Raw genomic sequence first — 24,201 nt, forward strand, 5'->3', positions numbered from 1 at the left:
TGGTACAATGCATGTGAGTGTGTTCTCTGGGATCAGTGACAGGAGAAGCCAAGAGGTGTGGCAACAATTAAAATGCAGACGGGGAGGAAGTGTCGATGGAGGTCTGCGACGGGCGGAAAACAACAATTCAAACAAGCGGGTGCCATTGCGAAAAAAATGACACTACAAATAAACTGCAAGGGGCGGGAGATGTTGCGTGGGAACGGTATGGGGAGATTAGATTAACTGGGAGCAGCGCCGTGAGCCAGCAATGAGAAAGCAGAAAGAACAAGCGTTGCACGCTCTGTGCTGGGGGAGGGAAGGGCCATTAGCCTGAGAGAACTCGCAGTGAGATCAAAGGAAGGGTGGGAGGGATATTGGTGAGCGAGGGGTGAGGGGGTGTGCAGCCTGGTGAGCTGAAGTGGCAGCAGAGGCGGAGCGCGGCGCGCTCGCACGAAGTGTCTGGTGGCAAATGGCAGCTGTTCACAATGCACGTGGTTGTGCTCACATGCACTGTATCTAATCCGCAGTTTGGGTACACTTTTGAAAGCCTTACTATAATCTCGCCAACAAGCATCGCTAAAGCAATGCCGTAGGCGAGACCTAAAAAGCAGTGGCAAAGACAATAGTTTGCACATTTGAGACAACTTTAAAAAATTTTTTTAAATCACAATAAAATAATACTTAACTTGAACCCACGATTGCGACACATTTCATACAAATTAAACGTAAGAAATAGGTGAGGGAAAATTAATATTTAATATTAAAAATACAAATAAATACCAAAAGATGTAATTAAAATGTAATATATTATGCTTCAATTATGTGTGTCGTCCCATGTTATTGTGGTAGTCTTAGATGAATATGAGGTAGGGAAATGTGTTTTAATGATTTTTTTAATAAAAAAAAACCAAATAATATTTTATATTCTAGAAACATTTTTTTTATTTTTATTTGCTATTATTTTATAGTGGAACGCTCCATCATAGAGGTGCATAACTGTTCTCCATTAATTTGGATCTCTTTCTAGCTCTACAAGGGGAGCTGTTTCTGGAGCACCATTTGGGTTGTCATTAGATTCTCAATTTGCTGTTTGTATAAAACATTTACAAGGTAACAAAAGCAAAAGGATGTGGACTTGCCAGCTATTGAATTCAATGCCATTAATCCATCTCCACCGCTTCTCAGAATCCCTCTGGAGGCCAATCCAGTGATCGGGATCCCCTTTGTACCGCATCAAGAAATCCTGCATGCAAGACAGAAAAAAAGATATATCGGGAAATGTACTGATTAGCCTTGATTACAGTAGTTCAATGGAATTATTAAGCGGAAATACAGTGTCATGATAGGCAAAAATGCATTCCAAAATTAATCAGAATAGAGGTGATAATAGTTGTTATTGTTAGTACTGTTATTACTAGTGAGTAGTAGTAGTGACCCATGAAGACATGAGAAGCTTAGAACATGAATTTGCCCATTTCGTTGTTTATATGTGCATTTAGCCAAATAGCGTCACCCAAAGAAGCACTATGTTATGGAAAGCAAAAAAGATTTGGCCAGGCCAACTGGACTCTAGCTATTTTAACCCGTTTACCGCGTCAAACATTCCACTGCGGTGCGGGCGTTCTATTAGATGGGCGGGGCTGCTTTGGCCAACGGTCGTGCGCAGCACCAGGGAGGGAGTGCTAGCGTCGCCGGCTGGATCACAGAACGGGTTCAAAGTTAAAGTTACTCTTTATTATTCTTTATTGGCTGTCAAGACTTTGCGCGTAGTTGCATTGACGAGTGAATGGGCAAATGTGATGATGAGTGAAAGTTAAGGTGGATGAGTGAGTACAGGAATGGATAAATGTGGAAGTGATTTAGGGGCGAATTTACAAACATTTTCGACCTGGGGCAGCCCTATTAATATTTGACGCAGTGCAATGCAGCAAGACAACTTGATGCGCTTCATAAAATGGAGAGGGTAGGATTGCGCCATATCTATCTTCCAAGATATGGCACATTCCTGTGCAGGCACCCTTGCACTGTGTTATTTGAAAGTTCTAATTCAATTGATTTGTTTTTACACATGATCAGTAAGAATTGTGGAGGCACACATGTGTGCAATTTTGTATTTAGGTTTTATGAGAAGAGCGTGACTAAAATTGCACTTTTGCAAAGATGAAATGTGAACACAATGGAAACATTGTATGATCTTTATTGTTGCCATAGATATTTGAATGCATTAATTCAATTTATTTCTGTTTCATATATTTATTTTTATACATGTATTGATAAGATCTATATGCACACTTGTACTGTCATTTTGATGTGTATTATGTTTCATGCCAAGATCTCGACTTAATGAGGTTTCAATAGACATACACAAGATGGGAGTGGAACGCAGTGCCTTCATTATCCATGCCAGCAGCAAAACAGACTGTCTGTGTTCTATGTTTGTCACTTTAATCTTTGTTTAAATGGTGGTTGTTCACATGAGCAATTTGGCTTTTGAAAAATCAGTAAGGAAGAAACGCATTGCCGTTTAAAATAAACATCTGATTTGAGGATTGCGATCCGGGAGTGCGTGTTATATGTATCATCATCTATCTGATACATATTTTCCATATACTAGCAGCCCATCCAGACGTTGTCCGGGTATGAATTGCAGCCGCCCAGTAGTATATTGTTTTGTAGGATTTCGTTTTGATAGCATTTCTTATCTGTGACAGGCCTGTTAAATGCTCCGATTCACAGTGCACTGCTGATGCACTTAAGAGTGCGCATACAGTAGTGTGTGAACTCGAGTTTCCCTACTTTTTTTTCCCTTGCAATATTAAATAGCGCAAACTCGACAACATGGCATGAGCACAATTTACATTACAGAAGAACACATTCATTTGTTGTAGGTACGGGGAGACAACGCGATTTGCCTGGAATCACAGGATGTTGAGCTGATGCCGAGATTCGAACGTAGCTCCCCAGCTCTAAAGTTCGCAATTCTAGAACTTGTGGCAGGAGGTGTGTCTAAAAGTGTATGTCGGTGCTGGCCATCAATGAGAGAGACCTGTGCATTTTTCAAATGGGTGGTGAAAAAATATGAGTATGTTGCTGGAGATGTGGGCCGCCGTGCCACCAATGTACTTACTGGGGGAGGGTAAACACCCATTATTCGGCAACTTTCTTTCCGCATACCATCACTCCGCATACTTTCATTACGAAAGTACCATGACTCCGCAATGCCATTATAACGCATGGCATTACAATTTATATGCTTTTACCACGCATACATTTACAACGAAATTCGTTGTAAATGCATGAATGGTAAAAGCATGGTTTTTTTTAAATGTTTGGATAAGGTAAGTATGGGTATAGGAGTTTATGTTTTGGGGTACTGAGGTATATGTTTTGGGGTGTTTGGGTATTTTAGGGGTTCAGATATGTTTTGGGTTATGGGGTACAGGGGTAGTTTTAGGGTTTAGGGATAGGTATGGGTTTTGGGGTACAGGGGTATTTTTAGGGTTTAGTGCTAGGTTTGGGTTTTGGGGTATAGGGATATTTTTAGGGTTCAGGGGTAGGTTTGGGTTTTGGGATAAAGGGGTATTTTAAGGGTTCAGGGCTAGGTTTGGGTTTTTGGGTACAGGGGTATTTTTAGGGTTCAGGGCTAGGTTTGGGTTTTGGGGTACAGGGGTATTTTAGGGTTCAGGGGTAGGTTTGGGTTTTGGGGGTACAGGGTTATTTTTAGGGTTCAGGGCTAGGTTTGGGTTTTGGGGTACAGGGGTATTTTTAGGGTTCAGGGGTAGGTTTGGGTTTTAGGGTACAGGGGTACTTTAAGGGTTCAGGGCTAGGTTTGGGTTTTGGGGCACAGGGGTATTTTAGGGTTCATGGGTAGGTTGGGTTTTGGGTTACAGGGTATTTTTAGGGGTCAGGGGTAGGTTTGAGTTTTAAGCTACAGGGATATTTATAGGGTTCATAGCTAAGTTTGGGTTTTGGGTACAGGGGTACAGGGGTATTTTTAGGGTTTAGGGATAGTTTTGGGTTTTGGGGTACAGGGTATATTTATAGGGTTAAGATGGGGTGCAGGTGTATTTAAAGGGAGCAGGGTGGGATTCGTTTTTAGGGTGTAAAGGGTACTAAAATAATAATAAAAAATAATATAAATAATGCAATTTAAAAGAATAAATGTTTTTATTACATTAAAAAATGTGTATATATACATATATATATATTTATATATATATATATATTTTTTTTTCAACTGGATGAAGTTGATTCGTGCTGCAATATATATATATATATATATATATATATATATATATATTACCCAAGACGTCTCCTCCAGCAGAAAGAAACTTAGGCAGCACACGAGGCTCGTGGAACATCCATATGTACACATATGTACAAACATATATTTGATGTTTTATTAATGTACTTTTACAATGTATATGACTTTACCACACATGCATTTGCGTTATAATGGCATGCATGATAAAGTCATATGCGTTGTAAAAGTTTTAGAAATTATGTCTTTGCGGAGTAATAGTCCAGCATTATAAAAATTGCGGAGTGATGGTATGCGGGATGTTGGTTTGCTGAATATCATCACATATTCCCGGGGAAGGGATAGTCCCTTTCTTGCTATTTCCGTGTAGGCGGGCCTTGTGTCCGGATGTGCGTGGCGCAAGGCCTGTGCACAACAGAAGTGGAAAATCTGGGGTGTGCGCTTCAGGCGTCACCGGAAGTTAAGGCGAGATTACATTTCACTCGCGAGTTATAGTTAGTTGAAATAACTATAACGGGGGAATTTCTCTGGTTTTGTACGAGTGAAATGTCCAACCAACTATAACTTCCCCTAAAACCTATGGGTTTTTTCAGTGAATTTCTAAGGTTTTTAAATGCTAATTTCTAACTATAACGTGCCTGAAACCTATGGTTTTTCAGTGAATTTCAACGTTTTTTAAATGCTAGTTTTTAACTATGCCTACAGAGGTAGGACATGTGAAGAAAGAACGCACAGAAAGAAGCAAAAAAATGAAGAAAGATGCAAAAGAAGTTCACAAAGACGAAGTAAAGTGCAGGAAGAAGCAAGACATGTGCAGAAAGAACCAACAGAGGAGCAGAAAGAGGCCTTGTTGCAAAATCATCCTGTGCCCACAACTTTTTCAGATGGGTACTGGTGGTAACTGACTCTGACTAACCAGGCCTAGAGCCAGTGCTATGCTAAAAGACACTTAGAATATTTGGTGATATTTGGTGGGGTATTTCTAGAGCGCGACGTTCGCTCCGGAGGGAGCATCTTGGCGCTAGTATACAGTGAAAACACCTACATACACTTGGGAACACTGCATTGGGGTACCCCTGAGATTAGCATGACCACCTCTGTAAGGCCCTAGTACATTATAGGGCAGGGGGATTAAAACTACCTCTAAGTCAGAGGTGCAGAAATATGCTACTTTAACTAGTAGTCGTGTTTGCAGAGTGATGGACGAAGGGTGCTGAGCTTCAAACCAATGCTCAGGAATTCCGCTGCGTAGGACTTACAGGAGGTACCAGGAGGGATTCTTGGCCCCCAAACTCCCTCGGGACTAAATTGGACTTCATCCCCCTCCCTTAGTATGCCACGAGGCACGTTTGCAGAGTGGTGGAGAAAGTGGGCCATGGCCTCCGAAGACGTCTTGGCAATCCCACTGTGTGGGACTTACTTGAGGTAACAAGAGGATTAGTTGGCCCCCCAAGAACATCCTTGGGGGTCAACTTCCTAAACTATTACCCCCAGTCAGTCCCACACAGCAGCACTGGTAAGTATTCGTACCAGACCATGCCCACTTTGCCCACCACTCTACAAACTCGCTCCCTGGCACGCTCTTGGCTTGGGATTGAAGTCCCCTTCACTGCTGGGTGTCCTTTAGGGGCCAACTAGCCTACATTTTACCTCCAGTAAGCCACACGCAGTGGGATTGGTGAGAGGTAGACAAAGGCCATGCCCCCTTTCTCCACCACTCTACAAACGCGCCCCCTGGGGCGTTGTAAGTTGGGGGATTAAGTCCCCTTGAATCCTGAGGGTCCCTGGGGTCCAACTACCCCACCAGGTACCTCCAGTAAGCGCCACAGAGCTGACTTGCAGCGAGGTGTAAAAAGGGACGTGGCCTATACCACCTCTGCAACGCAGGCCTGTGGCGCTTACTGGAGGTAACTGGTGTGCTAGTTGGCCCCCAGAGGCCATCAGGATTGAAGGGGAGTTAATTCCCCAACTTAAAGTGCGCCATAGGGCACGTTTGCAGTGTGTGTCTGGGAGGGTGTGGGGCCTTGGCGAGGCCGGTCCTTTCTTTTAATTTTTATTTTTAAGAAGGGGATGCGTGTGGCCCCCCTTCCTTTACTATTTTTTGGGCACTGGGGACCCCATCCCCCAATGCCTCACCCCTATTTTTTTGTTTTGTTCAAAAATGGAAGGGGGACGCGCACCCCCCCTCCCGAGGCCATATTTGGCCCGGGGGACCCCCTCCCCCGGGGCATGACCAGTGTTTTTTTTTTATATATTAGGAGAGGGGCTGCGTGGCCCCCCTCCTCAGGCCATTTATGGCCCCGGGGACCCAATCCCCCGGGGCCGGGCTTTGCGTGTTTATTGATTTTTTTTATTATGGGGGAGAGGTCTGCATGGCCCCCCTCCTGGGCCACTCCTTGCCCCGGGGACCCCGTCCCCCAGGGCCTGGCCTCTCGTTGGGGACCGCGGGGGGAGCCCCAATGCACCCATGGTCCCAGCCGGCTCCCCGCCTTATGCGGAAGCCAACATTGCTTTTCCACATTCCTTTATAAACTGATGCTTCCCCCACGCGCAGGGGACGCAACAAGTAAGGCTTCCTCAGTTCCTGCAAGCTGACAGGCAACTTTTATTGTATAATACTACTGATAGAACTCGGAGCCTCTGGTAAGGGACTCCTCTGCTGCTCACGCGCAATTCACAATCCAGCGCTTTGAAATCTGCCGCATTGCTCACTGTTAGTGAATTTTAACTTGCACATCCTTGCCCTTCTTAAAACTTTTTTAAACTTGCTCACTGCACCGTCTTGAATTTACTCACCCCTTTCCCCGGTCCACCGCTGAGCTCGCTCAGATTGATGTGGAGGGAACTGTGAACTTTTAGTGCTTGCCGGAAGTGATTGCTATTTCCGGGGGTGGGAGGGAGGTTAGCAGACTAGTGCTCTCCCCCTCACCACCTCTATAAACTGATGCTTTCCCCACTCGCAGTGGAGGCGCGCCGAAGCCGCGCCAAAGGCAAGCCCGTCTGCGCCCGTCCGCGCCTGTCCGGGACCAGAGGCCATGACCCCTGGACAATCATCCCTGGACAGATTGACATTCTCATCGGAACAACTACTGGCACTCCGTCATCCACCACCAAAAGAATGTAGAACTCTCTCAGTCTATCATACTGGGAAGGAAACATGTTACAACTGCAATCTCTCCTTTCTAAACGTTCAGCCCTATCCCCCTACTAATATCAGAGACACAGCACCTAAACCTAAGACAATCTCCCCCGCTGATAACTTTCTGTTCCTTAGTGTAAATTGCCATTCGCTACCCAAACACAAATTAGACATATTCAATCTCCTCTGTGACGAAAAACCAGATCCACTTTTTCTCACTGAGACATGGTTACATGAGAGCGCCGGGCCTGATATAGCCGCGGGCCTTCCACCGAACTATGCCATTATACAGAAAGACAGAACCTTGAAAACTGGAGGTGGCATAGCCATTATTTTTTAAAAGTGGCTCCAGTGCAGATTTGACTCCTTGGATATGCCCAACTGTGAAGCCGCTCTCTTTAAATTAACACTCAACACAAATTTCACACTTTCTGGAATACTTGTCTACCGACCCCCTGGGAACCCGACTCCTTGGGCAACCACTTTCCCTAGTTACATTACCCCACTACATATGAGTGCTTGTAATTTCTCTCTCATTGGAGACCTTAATTTACACCTAGACGATCTCTCTAACACAACATGTAGTAGTTTCATCCCCGATTTGGCTGCCCTTAACATCAACCTTCTTAATTCAGGCGCCACACATATAGCAGGACATTTGCTGGATCCTATTTTTACAGCCTTTCCGAAATTAGGTGTAATCCGGCATCTCCCATTACCTGGTCTGACCACTATCTCCTTAAATTTAGTCTTACTATGGCAACCTCCTGCACTCCCTCCCTTTCTCCTTGGAAGGTCCCTAGTAGGAACTGGAAAAATCTTGACCTTGAGGCCCTTAATAATGCTCTATGCCACAACGCCCCTCCCGCTGATCTCCATATCGACATCCTTGCCTCAGACACACAGAACTGGCTCCTCAAAGCCATAGACCATTGTCTTCCTCTATCACACAAAAAACATAACATCCATCCACCTCCAGCACCTTAGTTTAATGACCATCTAAAAACTGAAAAATCCATATGCAAAGACTTAGAAAGAAAATGGCGCAGGAACTATGCTCTCGATCTGAAACTCGTTTACAATAGGGCAAGAAATAATTACCACAAACTCTGCAATCAGGCCAAAGCTGCCTTTGTTTCTAAAACTATTACTGAAGCCACCAATCGCCCTAAAACACTTTTTGGTTTAGTAAAAGAGCTGGCGGGCTCTAAAACAGTCGCTAGCCCTCTACCCCTCAACCACCAGCAGTGCGATAATCTCGCCCTTTTTTCATTGAAAAAATTGAAAAAATTCAGCAGGAATTAGCCAATCCCAACTTAAATAGACCACAACAAGACTCCATTACTACTTTAATCAGTGACCCACATGTCACCTCTACCCCCCCTAACTTGGAGCTCACCTCTACTTCCACAGCCCATCTGGACCTTTGGCCTCTATTAAGTATGGAAGGACTAATAACGATCTTAGGTAACATCAAATCTGGCTCACCTAGAGATCCCCTTCCTATTTCCATTGTGAAACAATTAGACACTCCCCATCTGCAGTTTATCTCAACACCCTGAATGCTTCTTTGATAAATTCCTCCGAACCATCACCAGCAGGTAAAGGATTACAAATGCCAGCTGGGAGAGGCTGGGGCTTTGAACTATTCAAAACCTGATCGGCACAGCAATCCAAATGCTTATTTAGCTTGCTTTCAGAATCTGCCGCCTACTATAGGAATGAAAATGACTTTAATTATGAACGCACATGTTGAACTTACTTTAAGTGAACACTAATGCTCGCATGATGGACTCAATGCCCCACAATGCACCAGAATGGAACTGCACTGAGTATACGCCCACTGGGGGCAGGGTTTGTAATAAACAAAACCGGAAATTCAAACAATGTGAGCCTCAGATGTGCTGTTTGCAAATGCCCATGAAGAAGAGGCATATATATATATATATATATATATATATATATATATATATATATATATATATATATATATTCCAACAATTTGGTCCCGAGATGAAGGGCGTACAGATTAGCTGGTGCTTACGGGAAGGCTGGTCTAGTCCTTGCAACCATATTTTCTACCAAGAATTAATCACGCAGCACTCTCCGGAGGTTGTTTAGCTTGAGTTTAATGAGCCATCCTTACTCCACCTACGTGTTACGACCGACTGGTCTTGATCACTGTGCATGGCAGTAGTCCATCTTTGTTTTTCACTTTCTATGCCACATTCCCCATTTGCCTATTATGATGCATTGTGGGATAGGTAGATTTTACATTGCATAAATGTATGTCACACGAATATACAGAAAACAATATATACAAACATTTACAAGTATTTTCATTGATCTGTTTTAATGAGTGATTTGCATTTTATCACAGAGTAAGAATGTTTTCGCCTGCTATGACTCTTGTTACCGTTGTACTGAATATATTAATGTGTTATGGTAATACACAAATGGTTAGCCTCATGTATATAGGTACTTCTTTTTACAACTGTACCTGAATTTAGACTCAGTGTCTCAGTGTCTCATGATTTCAATATCAAATCATATTCTCTTGTGTGTAGCGGGCTTAATGCCCCCTCCCCTCCATTGTTGGGACCGAACTGTAACTTTTTTTTCGGGTTAAGTGCCCTGTCACATTAATATATAATGATGGTCTAAAAAACAATACAAGTCCTTGTCCTACTCCGGATCCATTATATGTACATACACATATTTAAAGAAGCGCATTATTCTAATTCACATATATACATCTGTGAGTACAATGACACCAGGCATTGTCTCAGTTGTTCATTATTTCAGAGCTGGAGATTGCTTTCTTTTGACATTTCTATCAAAGATGTATGTACATCTCTTAATCCCCATTTAATCCTGTAGGTACCTTTGTCTTAAACGTTATGATTAGCTGTGACTCCAAGCGCCTGAGCTTCAAAGTTCTATTTCCTCCCCTTTCATGAATTGGAACAGTACCCAATCCTGAGTATGTCATATTCTGCCAAGATATCCCTTCATGCATCATCATATGTTTTGCTACCACATATGTGGTGTCTTTATTTTGAGTTGCCCTGATATGTTCTAAAATCTAAATTTTATTTCAAATCATTTTTATTTTTTCATAACAGAAATAAAAAGTACAAGACAATACAGTTAGGAGCAAAGAAGCATCAAAGATATGACAAATGATTCTCCAAGTATAAAGACCTGATTATGCTGGAAAAATGGTACATGAATCATTGACACAGTAATGTAGCAGACAAACCTAAATAAAGAAAAAGAGACATCAAAAAATGCGGTGGTCATACAATTACATATATGGAAATACATTCGCAGTTGCATAGCCATCAAGTAGCACGCATAGGATCTCTTCTTGAAGGTTTGCTGACTAGAACAGTCCGGCCTGAGAATAGCTCATTAGTCTAAGGGGGGTCAAACGAGAAGGAGGAAGCGTCCAGGGCCCTCCAGAGTTTTTTATGGGAGATGCGCCCTGGGGGAGAGTGCAATGCAGGGTTATCGGCACCTCGTAGGAAAGACAACCATTCTTGCCACATTTTGAAAGACACCTCAGAGGCATTTTTCCACTTACAAAGTACAACCTTGCATGCCAAGGTTAGAAGGAGATCAAGCAGTTGACGGTCAACCGCATTTGCCAAGTGCGGTTCCTGTATCCCCAGTAGCACATACACAAATTCTCTCGGCGGATTGATACCAAAAATGTGCTCAATGCAGTCAAATACTTTGTTCCAGTATCCCTTCAGTAAAGGACAATCAAATAACATGTGTGCCAAGTCTCCCACCCCTGCCTCACAATTCCAAAATGTTGCGGAGTCTCTTAACTTGATTTTATAGAGTTTCTCAGGTGTCCCATATGTTCTGTTAATTAACATGAATTTAGTCTGTGATAATATAGGGGAGACCTTATTTCTAAATGCAGTAGTGTATATTATGTCCCAGTCGAAGGGAATACCCGTGGTGTTTGACTCTGTTTCCCATCTCTTCTCATTTTTCCTGTTCGCCTTTTGAGGGAAGGGAAGGAGCATTTTATAGATCTTCGAAACGAAATGCCCTGATTTATTAATGCGTGGTACAAAGCTCCATAGCCATGGCTCAGAGGGGGTCAAGGAGCGCGCAGAGAGGAGAGTTTTTAATTTAAAAAAAATCATAGAAGTCTAATGGCGTGAGGGTATGTGTGGCTTGTAGGGACGAGAACGGTAGAGGATCAGTGCCCTTGAAGAGATCACTTGCCAGGTTAATACCTTTCGCGGACCAATGATCCCACTGGAGCGGTGCTCCGTTGAGTTTTAATAAGGGGTTATACCAGAGAGCTATGGAAGTGGACTTTTTGATCTTTAGGCCATTGTGGTTTGTTTGGTCGAGCTTCAGGAGAGCCCTTCTTGTGTTCAGAAGAATATATTTAGAGTGGGGAATATGTGTAAGGTCCATGATGAGTAGGCCCATGAGTGGGATGTTACCCAATGTAGCTTTTTCTATATCAATCCATAGCGGGGTATAGTCTGACTCTTTGGTTAGCCACAGAGCTCCCTGTTTACACAGGAACGTAGTTTGGTAGTGTCTGAAGTTCGGGAGGCCCAGGCCGCCTTTTTCTTTAGCTAATTGTAGCTTTTTCATTGATATCCTTGGTTCCTCCCTTGCCACAGAAACGTACCAAACAGCTTCTCTACCTTGTGAATGAAATCATCGGAAAAAGTCATTGGCAGCATACTCGCTATGTAATTAACTAAAGGTGTTACCATCATCTTTAGGGTTTCAGCCCTACCCCACCAGGATAAGTATTTAGGCGACCAACCATCTAGTAGCTTGTTTATTTTGTTCAGAACGATGTTCTCATTAGTTCGTATTGTGGAGATTAGGTCGTTATCAAAATCTAACCCCAGGTATTTAAAGCAGCCTGGCTGCCATGTTAGGCCCGAGTCACCCATAATGGCTTTATTCCCTAAGTTGTTGAGTGATTTGACTTCTGTCTTGTCTTTGTTTAACTTATAGCCGGAAACATTTGAAAATTCGTCAATCGTTGTGAGTAGGGCAGGTATAGCTTCATTCGCTTTCTCTGATATTACCAATACATCATCTGCATATGCTGTTAATTTTATGACACAGTCGTTGAAGGGGATACCTGGTATATTTTTGTTTTGTCTAATTTGGTAAAGGAATGGCTCGATAGCCAGCACGAATAGTGACGGGGAAAGGGGGCATCCTTGCCTCGTGCCTTGGTGTAGTCGAAAAGGTGACGAGAGTGACCCACCTGCCCTGACCCTCGCTATTGGACAGAAATAAAGAGATATGACCATCTTGATGATTGAGGAGCCCAGGTTAAATTTACGGAGCACGGCCTCCAAGTACCTCCAGTCTACCTTATCAAATGCTTTTTCAGCATCTAATGTTATTGCTGCTGCGGGCGTGGATAGGAGTTTGGCTTTTTTTAACACATGCGCAAGAGTCCTGGTGTTATCACTGGACAACCTGTTTTTCATGAAACCCGCTTGTGAGGGATGTATAAGTTTTGGTAATATTTTCTGGAGGCGTGCCGCTAGGATGGAGGCAAAGAGCTTACAGTCAAGGTTTATAAGGGAAATTGGTCTATAGTTCTTTGTTAGTGTGGGATCTTTCCCCTCTTTCGGAATAACCGTGATAGTGGCTTCTGAAAGAGTGCCCTTAGCTTCACCTGTTTCACTTATTTCTTCGAACATGTTGAGCAGTGGTTGTGTGATTGCCGTGGAAAAACATTTGTAGAATTTCGCGGAGAAGCCATCCGGACCGGGGGCTTTACCACATTTTAGGGATTTAATGGCAGTCTGGACTTCCAGGAACGAGATCGGACTGTTTATGTCCGCTTGCTCTTCTATGGAAAGGGAAGGTAGATTGCAATTACTCAAGTACTCATTTATCTTTTGATTTTCCACCTCTACGTTCTTGGCGTAGAGTTTCTCGTAGAATTCTTTAAACAGGTCTGTTATTTTGGTTGGGTCGGAATGGGCAACACCCAGATGTTCAACTATGGAATTTATCGTGTTTTTCTGTAGTTTAAATTTGAGGTACGCTGCCAGACTTTTACCAGCCTTGTTCGATTCACACAGTTTGAACCTTCTCCTCCTATCCAGCCAGACTCCGGCCCTTTCACTTACAATTTTATTATATTCATATTTTTTATTGGCTAACTTATTTAGTGACTCAACTTTCCTGTCCTGAAAGTGTTTAGCTTCTAGTATTGATATTTCTTTTTCTAGCTCCTCTAATTTCCTATTATGATTCTTATTCATGGCAGATTTAATCTTAATGATTACCCCTCTTATAGTGCTTTTTAGTGCTTCCCACCTAGTTAAATCAGAGGTATCACCCCTGGTATTGTGGGCCAGATATTCTTTGATAGCAGTTTCAATGGTTACCCGTTGTTGTTCGTGTTCAAGTACCTCATCCTTGAGTCGCCATACTGACTGTCGGGTGGATGGCTTTATGTCAGAGATGGTGAGTGTGATGCAGGAGTGGTCGGACACAAGCCTTGGTTCTATTGAGGTCTCTATAATTCTGGGTAAGGCGTTCTGTGTGATGAATAAATAATCAATCCGTGAGAACGAGTCGTGGGGCGAGGAGTAGAATGAGTAATCCCTACCGTCCGGGTGTTGCAGGCGCCAAGAGTCTACCAGGTGGAATTGTTCACAAAGGTTCTTGAAGGCTCTATGAGACCTATTGCTACGAAAGGGATATCGAGAGCCTCTGTCCAGGGTCGGGTCCACTGGAAGATTAAAGTCTCCTGCAAGAATGTGGACTGCAAAGTCCGGAATCTTTTCAATTTGTTTCGTGAGGTCCGACCAAAACTTTAGGTCGCATGAGTTTGGGGCGTAGACGTTAGTGATGTAGAATTCTGTTCCATCTTTTAGGAGTTTGGTTGTAACCCATCTCCCTTTGGTGTCAGTCGGAGATGAGAGGAGATCAATGTTAGCTTTTTTGGAAATCAGAGTTGCTACCCCGTTCTTTTTCCCCACCGGATCTGAGCCCGTGACATCCCTGAAGAATTTATTTCTAAGTGTTTAGAGCTGCTTAGCCTCCAATTTTGTTTCTTGAAGCAGCGCGATGTCTGTCTTCTGTCTACGTAGATAGTCTAAGATTTTTTGACGTTTTACTGGATTGTTAAGGCCTTTGACATTGAGGGAAAGCACCTTCAGTTTCCCTACCTGAGTAACCCCCATAGGTGTACTAACAATTGGCATTGGTGTAATCATATTTAGGGTGATGAACTGTTAGGTTTCCATTGATGGAGGGCGAGACCCTGTGTTTATTATTATTTGCCTTCCTGAGTAATGTACCAGCTATTATTAGGGAACCATTAAGGGTCAGCACTATAGTGTTAACTTCCCCTGATTTAGTGGGCACTGAAGCAGGGCCTATATTAGTTGTAAATAGGACATTCAGAGAAATCAGTTCAATTCGACAACCCTTTCTTGTATTAGAGTGTTGAGAGTGCGCATAGATTGACGACGAGATGCAACCACTAAAAAAAAGTAGGACATTAATTAAAAGAAAAAGATGAAACACCCCACATATATCCCAACCCAAACCCCCAACCTCCCCACCCTCCCCTCCCAAAAAATATGCAGTAGGCATGGTGACTTGAGAAAAATACCAACAGCATTAACCTCCCATGGGTAATAATGCACTTTGCAAATGTTGGAACTGGATCTCTGCGCGGGTCACAACAAATTATAAGAACAGGTGTAACCGTAACTTTGAGCTTACTACAACTGAGAATCCGGACAGTGATCATACCAGATCTAAACTAGTAACAAGTTAACATAATACAGCAGAAGCATGCCATAGACTGTAGATAATAGTAGACAGTGGGTGCCCTCCTGATAATTCTGTATGCAATGTGGCTTAGTTGACGTGCCAGTGTCCATGACAACAACACCTATGAGCCTAACTTGGAAGCATCAATAATTATCCTCTCCACCTCTTCGCCTGTGTTAAGTCCGTTACCTTAAAGTAAAAGTTTGTGAAGCATAGGACTCATGCCACTAATCTGTGAGATCATGACTATATACTTTGCGCCCTGAGCTAAGGCGTTATCAAGAACCTGGGAACACTTAATTCAGATTATGGTAGACACCTACATATTGTATATATACTGGGCGGCGACAACCAGTACTGACATCCATACATTGGGATTGCCGAACTATAGGCACAGGTATTGTCAAAAATGTGGGTACAGAACGCATAGTAAGGCAAAGGATACTCAATGTAGATCAGGAACTGAAGCAGAGGCAGAGGTAGACGCAGAGGCAGAAGCAGTCGCAGAGGCAGAAGCAGTCGCAGAGGCAGTTGCCGAAGCTGTGGCTAAAGAAGAGGTTGAAGATGAAGTCAGGGCATTCCCATCCACCGGTCCGTTAGTGTCCATGTCCTGGATGTCCTGAGTTCCCAGCAGCCTTTTAAGCTTTAGTGGATCCGTGAATACCTGCGTCGATCCATGTAATGTCACTTTGTACTTGGAAGGGCCGACGAATCCATATTGGTAACGTTTCGATTGGAGCTGTGGACGTAGAGCCAGGAACGCCTTCCGGACTTCGACTGTTTCCTTGCTATAATCCTGTGAGATATAGACTTTCGTATTTCTCCATAGGATATGGTTGCACTTCCGAATGAATGCCAGGATCAGTTCCACATGTTGGTATCTCAATGGTTTACAGACGATAGGCCTGGGACCTTTCTGGTTTTTTGTTATCCTTCCTGGAACACGATGGGCTCTATCGAACTCAAGCGGCTGATGGAAGGTGATATTGGTGGCCTGTGTAAACCAAGCTTCCAAGAACTGCATGCAGGAGCTATGGGACTCTTCAGATCCCTCTGGAATTCCAAAAATGCGGAGGTTGCCCCTCCGATTCCTGTCCTCCAACTCGGAGAGTCTCTTTGTGGTTTGATCTGAGGCTATGGATAAGCGTTTGAGAGCCCCGCATGTTGCGGTTTGAGCATCCTCCACTCGACTAATCCTTGACTCAGCTTCTGCAAGCCTTATATTCGTGTCCCTTATGTCCTGTCTGATGGCAACGACCTCGTCTCTGGTTGACTTTGCTAGGTCTCTTACTTCGTCCAATCTGCTCAGTATAATATCGATGGCATCACCTTTTTCCTGTCTGCCTTTAAGTGGACTTGATTGCTCAGCCTTGAGTCTCTTGAGACTCTTCGTGTGTTCCTTATCCCCCATATCGTGGGTTCCTAGTGTATAGGAGCGACAGTACCTTGCCAGACGTGTATGACTGGAAATGGAGTCAGTCAATAAGTAGATAGCACAACCGGGTGTAGTTATTATGAGCTCCACATGAAATGTATACCTGATCTGTAGAGTAGGAGCAGCACTGTGTGTTCACTTTACCGACATTTTAGGCATCAGACCACCGCGCGAGCATCCATTGCTTCATTGGGGTTGCATAGTGCCGCTTCCAGTGTTAGCGCCTAAGTATGTGGCTATGTGAGTAACTGTCAGGCTTAATGAGGTTTCAAAGAGTGCTCTTATGGCTGCAGCCGGTTCCGACCTGGCTCGCTGCACTGATTCCGGCCCCTCACTGTGTGATCAGAACCACTTGTATCTACAGACTGCTGGTTGTATTAATGTGGCTGCAGTCAGTTTGCAGTCGTGAAGCTTGAGTTTGTTGTGTATCCCGCAACCATCCCGTATTACCAGGTGTCATAGAAGCTGGAGCTGATGAATAAGCGGCATTTTGAATGAGTATGCCAGCCCGAAATATGGTTAGTGCTGAGCTTGTCACTTGTAGACTCCCTGCAGTAGTCAGCTTGTATATGCTTCCATCTAGCCCACTGTATCACATTAAATCGCATTGCCATTAATAGACAGTCATTAGTTTTAGTTCGTTTTCAGGCTGGAAAGAGTTGCACCCGCCATTTTGCTTTCAGCACCCCTCGTCCCAGGAGACAATGCCTGTAAGCAGCGGTGGCAGGCTGTACTCACTGTTTCAGCAATGTGGCATTGATGGTGCTCTGTGGGGGTGCATGTCGGCAGTCCGTTCAGTACCTCCGCCGACGCTGCCGAGTTCGCCGAGCACGCCGAAGCCGCCGTCGGATCCGCCGAGTCTCCGCCCCTCTCCTACGCCGCTCGCAGTCACGGTGGGAATTTCACATTTAGGGCACTCCTAGGGGACCTCACGGCTGCATGATCATTCCATGGGTGTCCCTCACCTTCCGATCCTTGCAGTTGCTGTCCGAAGTAACTTTAACCGGCTTTTAAGGGTTCCAGTTCCTTTTTTGGTTGTTCGCCACGGGAGGAGATATGCACTAGGCTGCCATCTTCCTCTGCGTCCAAACCACGCCCCCCTAAAATCCGCTTTTTTAACATGCATATCATACTACCTATGTAGCGTTTCCCACTAAGGCATTTGATCAGGTAGACCACATAAGAGGATTCACACGTTATAGTTTTGTTGATGTTAAAGACTTTTTCTTTGAGATCCATGATATTCTCTACATTCTTCCCAATTTTGGAAGCTTTGCAGCTGCTACATTTGCCAAATCATTTAGTAGATTTTGTAACAACATTCCCGATTTTTTCAGAGCAAAGTGACTTTTATCAATTTATCTAAAAGTGATGATGCCTTTCTGAACGTTATTAAGGGTCTAGCTCCCAATTGTTTACCAATGTCCAGATCTTTAAGTAGTATTTTCCAGTATTTGTTCATTATATTTCGGATTTTAACATTCTCCTTGCTGTAAGTCATGATCATTCTGATTTCCTCATTTTTAATACTTCTTCTTTCTTCTCTTTTCTGTACACCTAAGTTTGGGCTTGTGTCATACATCTTGCTTTTATCTCTCCTCGTCAAATGTCATTATACTTGTACCCTCTTTGTAGGAATCTCTGTTTGGTCTCTTTGAATTTTGATTCCATTTCTGTGGTTTGGGAGCAGTTTCTTTTCATCCAAATAAATTCACCATAGGGTATATTTCTCTTCAATGAGGTGGGATGAAAGCTTAAGCCATGAAGTACACTGTTGGTGGCTGTACTTTTGCGAAATACAGTGGTCTGTATTTTGTTTCCTTTAACATACACCTTGGTATCCAAGAATACTACCTCGGTATATGATTGAGTACGTACCACATTGGTATTCACAGTTATGAAGTATTCCATGAATTCTTCTTCTGTTCCCTTCCATAATAAGAACAAGTAATCTATAAAGTGTAGCCAGAGTACCACCTTGGCCGTATGCTGTTTGGAGCATAGCTTGGAGAGAAGGAAACTCCCATGGTGGTCCCGCAGCTCTGGGAGAAAAAGGTTTTGTTAAATAAGAAGACAGTGTTCCTAAGGCATAGCACCATCATTTCCGTGAGCATTTGTGTATGCTGCAATTCTTCCAGGGGCTTCTGTTTTAAGAAATACTTCACCGCTTGCACACCTTTCTTGTGGCTTATAGATGTAGATAACGATATTACATCTATTGTTACAAGCAAGTATTCCTTTTGCCATCCAGTCTCCATAACAAATTGCAAAGGTCTCCAGTATCCTTGATGTAGGAATTGAGGGTGGGCACTATTGGTGCTAGAAAGTAATCCACATATGAGGCAACATTCTCAAATAGTGACCAACAGCTGGATATTATCGGTCAACCAGGTGGTTTGTGCAGTGTCTTATGCACCTTTGTCAGGAAGTAAATATGTGTTATGGGATTGTCATCTTTCAAGAATGAAACTTCCTCATCATTTAAAAGTCCTTTCTCATGCCAGTTCTTTAGTTTGTAATTGAGCTCTGCCATCGGTTCATTTGTGGGGTTTCTTACCAATTTCATGTAGTTTGTTCTGTTATCCAGTTGTCGCATTGCTTCCAGGATATATTCCTCCTCATCCTGGATCACAATGTTGCCCCCTTTGTTAGCCGGCTTGATCTCTATTAGTTCATTATTTGAAAGTGATTTCAGTGCTTCCTGTTCTTGCAGTGCTAGATTTTCTTTGTTAGATTTTCTTTGTGTCGTCCATGTGTGACATTTCTCATCACTTTAAGTTCAGATACAACTAGATCATGAAATGTGTCTATTCGATTACCAGGATGTAAGGTAGGACAGAATTTTGATTTGTTTTTTAATTTGGTTTTATATGTTAGTCTGTCCTAATCCCCATTTCTGTCAATATTTGTGAGTCCGATAGATCTCCTTCATCAACTTAATTGGCTAGACCCAAGGCAGTTCTCAAATCTTCCATTTCAGAGACTATAGATTATTGGGGAAATCCCTCTGTATTCAATGCACTATTACCCAATTCTGTAATGTTGGTCATATTCTGATGCCTGAAAAACTTTAGCTAGTTTTAGTTTGTGGGTACATTTGTAAATGTCTATTCTGGTTTCCACATGATCATAGTGTGTCTCTGGACAAAAAATTAGACCTTTGTTTACCAGACTCTGATCATCTTTTGTTTGCAACTGGAACCACATTTCCTAGCTCAGGCAAGAGACAAACTATATTAAACAAGCATTTACAATGCAACGATCTCGCCTTTGCTAAAGTTAGAGCTATTGGCATTGTAAATGACAAACTTTATTTATGTGTTGGTTTGGAAAACAGATAAATAAATGGCATTGTCATTTACAATGCCAATAGCTTAATCTCTCGCAAATGCGACACCTATTGCATTTGCACACACACACACAGAGCCACACACACACACAGAGTCACACACACAGAGTCACACACACAGAGTCACACACACACAGCCGCGCACACACAGCCGCACACACACACAGCCGCACACACACAGCCGCACACACACAGCCGCACACACACTGCTACACATACACTGACACACACACACAGCCACACACACAGAGCCACAGAGACGCACACAGAGACTACTTAGGACGGGCATAAGTTTGCAAAGAGAACAAGAACACAAAACCTAGTAGCGAGAAGGAAGAAAAGGTGGTGGTATTGGATGGATTGAAAGTGATGACACATTAAAACAAGGACCATGTGATCAGGCCATTCTGAAGATTTTCTCCAAGGTACTGCCTTAGGGTTCGATGAGTGAATATACTCTACTTATTAGTACCTTGGCTCTAGGTTCAAAGGGAATCGCACAATCAAATTCTTTGTGAGGTGCTAAGGTCACTTCCTTAGGCTTCTGAAATACATCTAGTAGTTATCTGGTACCCCCTGTATGACATTAATGGTGGTGCACTCAGCTTTCTTGGCCAGTAGTTCCCAAACTGGGCACCGCAGCACCCCAGTACGCCGCTTAAACCTGCCAGGTGCGCCTTGGTCGCAGTTGCTGAGAATAGCAGTGGATGAATGTCAGGAAGGAATCTTTGCTTCCATACAAATATTTTGACATATAAGGTTTAAAAAAATGGTTTCTTTCTACTCGCGGTGCTGCGTGTCAAGAGCTCCCAGGTGCTCCTGTATCACTGTCTGCACAATTAATGCCTGCCCCAGGTTAGTCATAGCTCCCTCAGTCAAGGCCTCCCTTTCTGCTGTCTCACAGTGATGATAATAATTAAAGCATTGTTTTTATCATAGTTTTCGTGCACTTTTTCAAGCTACATGGGCACACTACACTCAGATGTCTCTACGGCTAGGTCGGTGCTGTGTAGTGGCCTATATATATTTCAGTCCTAAATAGAATTTGCATGTCTATCACTCGCACCGCCCCCTCCATCGCACACTGGTAGAGGCTGCCTCTGGAGGGCACAATGAGCACCTCTCAGGTCATCAAAATGCACCCCACAGGCCCACAGCAAATCACGACAAGGCTTGGCCAATCAAACGCTCCCCAGTGGTGCAGGAGCTCACCTTCCGAAAATAGCCACAATGGCATACGAAGAGCTCTATAAATACAATATCTGCATATTATTTTAAAACCTTAGCTACTGTTGCTAAAAATCAAAAAAATATAAAAGGGGGTGAAAAGGGCCTGCTCGTGTAATGTTAACCATCAGAGATCACCTGGATGGCAGCCAATGGGCGCAGCGAGTTCAAAGACACCGCTGAATGAGTAGGGATAAGAAACCACTGCCAACGCCTTCAATCTCCCTGGACTTCAGCACATGGGTGCAGCTGTCTCCCAGGCGCTGACTGACAAGGCTGCGGGTTTCTCTAGATAAAATTACACACCCAGACTTAGTATGAAGAACATTTTTGTTAAGAAAACTACATGTCAGAGAATCTTGGCGCTATGTAGACTAATAAAAGAAATGCATTTCAGGAGTACGTGAAGGACACAGCGCCCTTTGCAAACAATGGTTTTTTTTTTCTGCCAGGCAATGCAAATACCATCTTTTGTACAGCTTTGTGGAGATGATAGGACTAGGTAAATACCGAGCTTTTATAGATGTGAAACGCGAGAAAGGCTCGGCAATTCAAGGAAGCTGTATAAAATGCAGTCTAATTTACAGCAACACTAGTATTAATATTAAAACGTTCTTATAGGGCGCACAGCTACCCACAAAAGGCTTCCCGGCGCTGACAGAACAAGCAACTATTGCTGCACTAGTTTGTATATGAAGTGGCGTATAGAAATCAGCCATTATAAAGTCATTGGTGCACAGCCATCTTCACACAGTTACAGATGATTTACTTTTTGTCTTAGTACAGAATGGGATTGCATAACAAGTAATCCAAATAAGTAATCAGATTACTTCTGAGCAAGAAAGTAAAGCAGGGCAGGTAGACACTTTCAAATAACTTTTCCAACTCCGTTGCTCGTGAAAAAGTATGCTTTTAAATGTTCAATTACTTTTCCCAAATCCCGCAAAGTCGGCAACCATCAAGGACAAACATAACAATAATCAATTTGTGTAACGCACGACTGTCTATAAATAATAACCAACCTGAAAAAGGATTACTTCTTTGTTATCCAATGAGAAAAAAATCTACCTTGCAAAAGTAACATTAAGCTCGTGCGGTTGCATTCGTGCGTAAGACATCTATCTTACCTCTGAAGTAAATGTAGTTGATGAGAACCAGCACAGTTCTTGTGTCCAGGCTGCTGAGCAAATCGACAATTTTGCCCTTCGTTTGCTCCTCAACGTAACCATTGATCTGCTTCTTGGCCTTCTCCTCATTTTGGAAATCGGTGGAGAAGGCTTGGGACTGGTAGTTCTGCTTGAGCTCGTCCAGGAAGGGGCTTAGCAGTTCGACGCCCTCGTGGATGAAGAGGGCGTTCCCCGTGTGCAGCTGCAGCTGGCTGCCGGGGTCGTTAAGCACCTGCAGCAGGTGGTGAAAGCCGGCGTGCACCTCCTCCAAGGGCAGCTCACGGGGGGGGGGAGGGGGGGGAGGGAGGAGGGACCCCAAGCACTCCACCATCTGAGAGAGGATGCCGGCCCGGGCCCCCACCAACAGCACGGCCAAGGCGGTGGAGATGCTGACGGGAGAGAAGAAAATGTTCTTGGACTGTGCTGCGGCGGCGACATGCTTGTAGAAGGTGAAGGCAAACTGCCCGTTAGCGGGCGCTACTTTCTGAGCGGCCATGGCGAGGCGCTGCGTCTACTCTGGGGAGGTTTCAGCTCACTGTAGTACTGTACACCGGCTCCTCCCGAGGATATGCTTCTGTGAAGTGAGGTGAGGGGTTAGGTTACTTGACTCACTGACTGAATGCCAAATGCGATCTGTCTGCGTGTGTCCGTGCGTCCCTCTCCTCTATCTCTTTCAATTATTCAGCCCACCCCTGCCTCCAGGGGGCTTCCGCTTCGGATCACGCTTGCGACGGGGGTGAGCGAGACCCAAAATAGAAATTATAAAAAAATCGCAGCCTGTGCGCCCAAAAGTCATCGGGCGCCCCTCCCGTGTCACTTCCTGATCTGGGATTTTCCTGTTTTTTTCACCCCGATGTTTTGCTTTCTTTTTTTCTTTTGAGTTATATTTTTTATTTTTGCGAAGCAGCAACGAGAAACCAGTTCTTTGCTTGCTGCTCCTGAGAAGGCCACACACTCAAAGTCACGCTGTGCGCGTTTCCACGTGCCGTACCGTGAGCGTGCACATCTGACGCATGGGAATGAAACTCGTCATCGAGAAGCCCGTGAAGCCAGACGGAAGATTTGCGGAAATGAACTACCGGGGCTCCCGTGGACATGGAGAGCCCCGCCTGAGCCGCTGACCATACACATCTGAGGAGCAAAGACCGGCCTGGAGAGCAGCGGGGGAGTCCTGAGTCAGCCCGGTGAGTAGGGGGACTGTTTTTTGGTGCATCAGGCTAGCGAGACAGGAGATGGGCACTTCGAGTGTATGGATGCGCGTGTGTGACTGTGTGTGTGCGCAGGTGGGGTGGGGGGTGTGTGTGCGCGAATGAGAGAGGCATGGCTGACTGACTGAGATGTGCACGGCTCCAGAGGGGGGCGGGGCTGGGCGTGCGCGCCCACGATGCGAGATCGGTGCTCGTGCACCGCTCTGTCTCTCTTGGGAAGCAACTCAATCACAATAGGTCGAGAGAGCTCGACCTAAAAAGAGTTAGATCTGACATTCCACCAGACTTTTTGCCCTCGCCCCATGTTTTCGCTGAAGTCATTTTTGATGGAATTTGGACTTTGTGCATTTTACCCCTGCTAATCAGAGATAAGGTCCTTGTTATCTCTCTGTTAATCATTGTAAAATTGGCCTACACCTGATTAGTACATTTAATTTACTTATTGACATGTCGGGTGTAAATGTATTCAATCATTTCTATCTACTTAACCTAAATACTGGCCTACACCTGCCCCTCCATGACCTGCATTGGACAACCCTAGGCCTTTATTTCTCTCTTCACAAGCTCCCTCCTTCCTTTGGACGTGGAGCCCCAAATATATATCTTTAAGGAGAGTACATCATACATTTTA

At 44.1% G+C, this 24,201-nt stretch overlaps 2 protein-coding genes across 2 annotated transcripts in view; both read right to left on the reverse strand.

The window, feature by feature from the left end:
• Nucleotides 1-24,201, reverse strand: part of LOC147700921 (C-type lectin domain family 2 member D11-like) — a 141,829-nt gene that overhangs the window by 51,359 nt on the left and 66,269 nt on the right. The window contains exon 4 of the mRNA XM_086928544.1: nt 1,122-1,225. Coding sequence (XP_086784670.1) covers nt 1,122-1,225 — 104 coding nt within the window. The remainder of the gene's footprint in view (nt 1-1,121; nt 1,226-24,201) is intronic.
• On the reverse strand, nt 19,004-22,858 carry LOC147700922 (alpha-1-antiproteinase 2-like). The gene is made up of 3 exons (XM_086928378.1): nt 22,324-22,858; nt 19,649-19,760; nt 19,004-19,391 (listed from the first exon to the last, which is right to left on the reverse strand). The coding sequence occupies exons 1-3, from the start codon at nt 22,856-22,858 to the stop codon at nt 19,004-19,006; spliced, it is 1,035 nt and encodes a 344-aa protein (XP_086784504.1).

Source organism: Lissotriton vulgaris, chromosome 7 (genome assembly GCF_964263255.1).
Source record: "Lissotriton vulgaris chromosome 7, aLisVul1.2, whole genome shotgun sequence".
In the NCBI taxonomy this organism is placed as follows: domain Eukaryota; kingdom Metazoa; phylum Chordata; class Amphibia; order Caudata; family Salamandridae; genus Lissotriton; species Lissotriton vulgaris.

What these genes read in the sequence shown, in the direction of transcription:
- LOC147700922 (XM_086928378.1), bottom strand. Translation starts at nt 22,858, where the DNA reads ATGGCCGCTCAGAAAGTAGCGCCCGCTAACGGGCAGTTTGCCTTCACC. An exon ending in CAACTACATTTACTTCAGAG is followed by an intron (nt 19,761 to 22,323) that starts GTAAGATAGATG and finishes TTTTTTGTCCAG; the next exon opens with AGACACACTATGATCATGTG. An exon ending in GACCAACATTACAGAATTGG is followed by an intron (nt 19,392 to 19,648) that starts GTAATAGTGCAT and finishes CTGAACTTAAAG; the next exon opens with TGATGAGAAATGTCACACAT.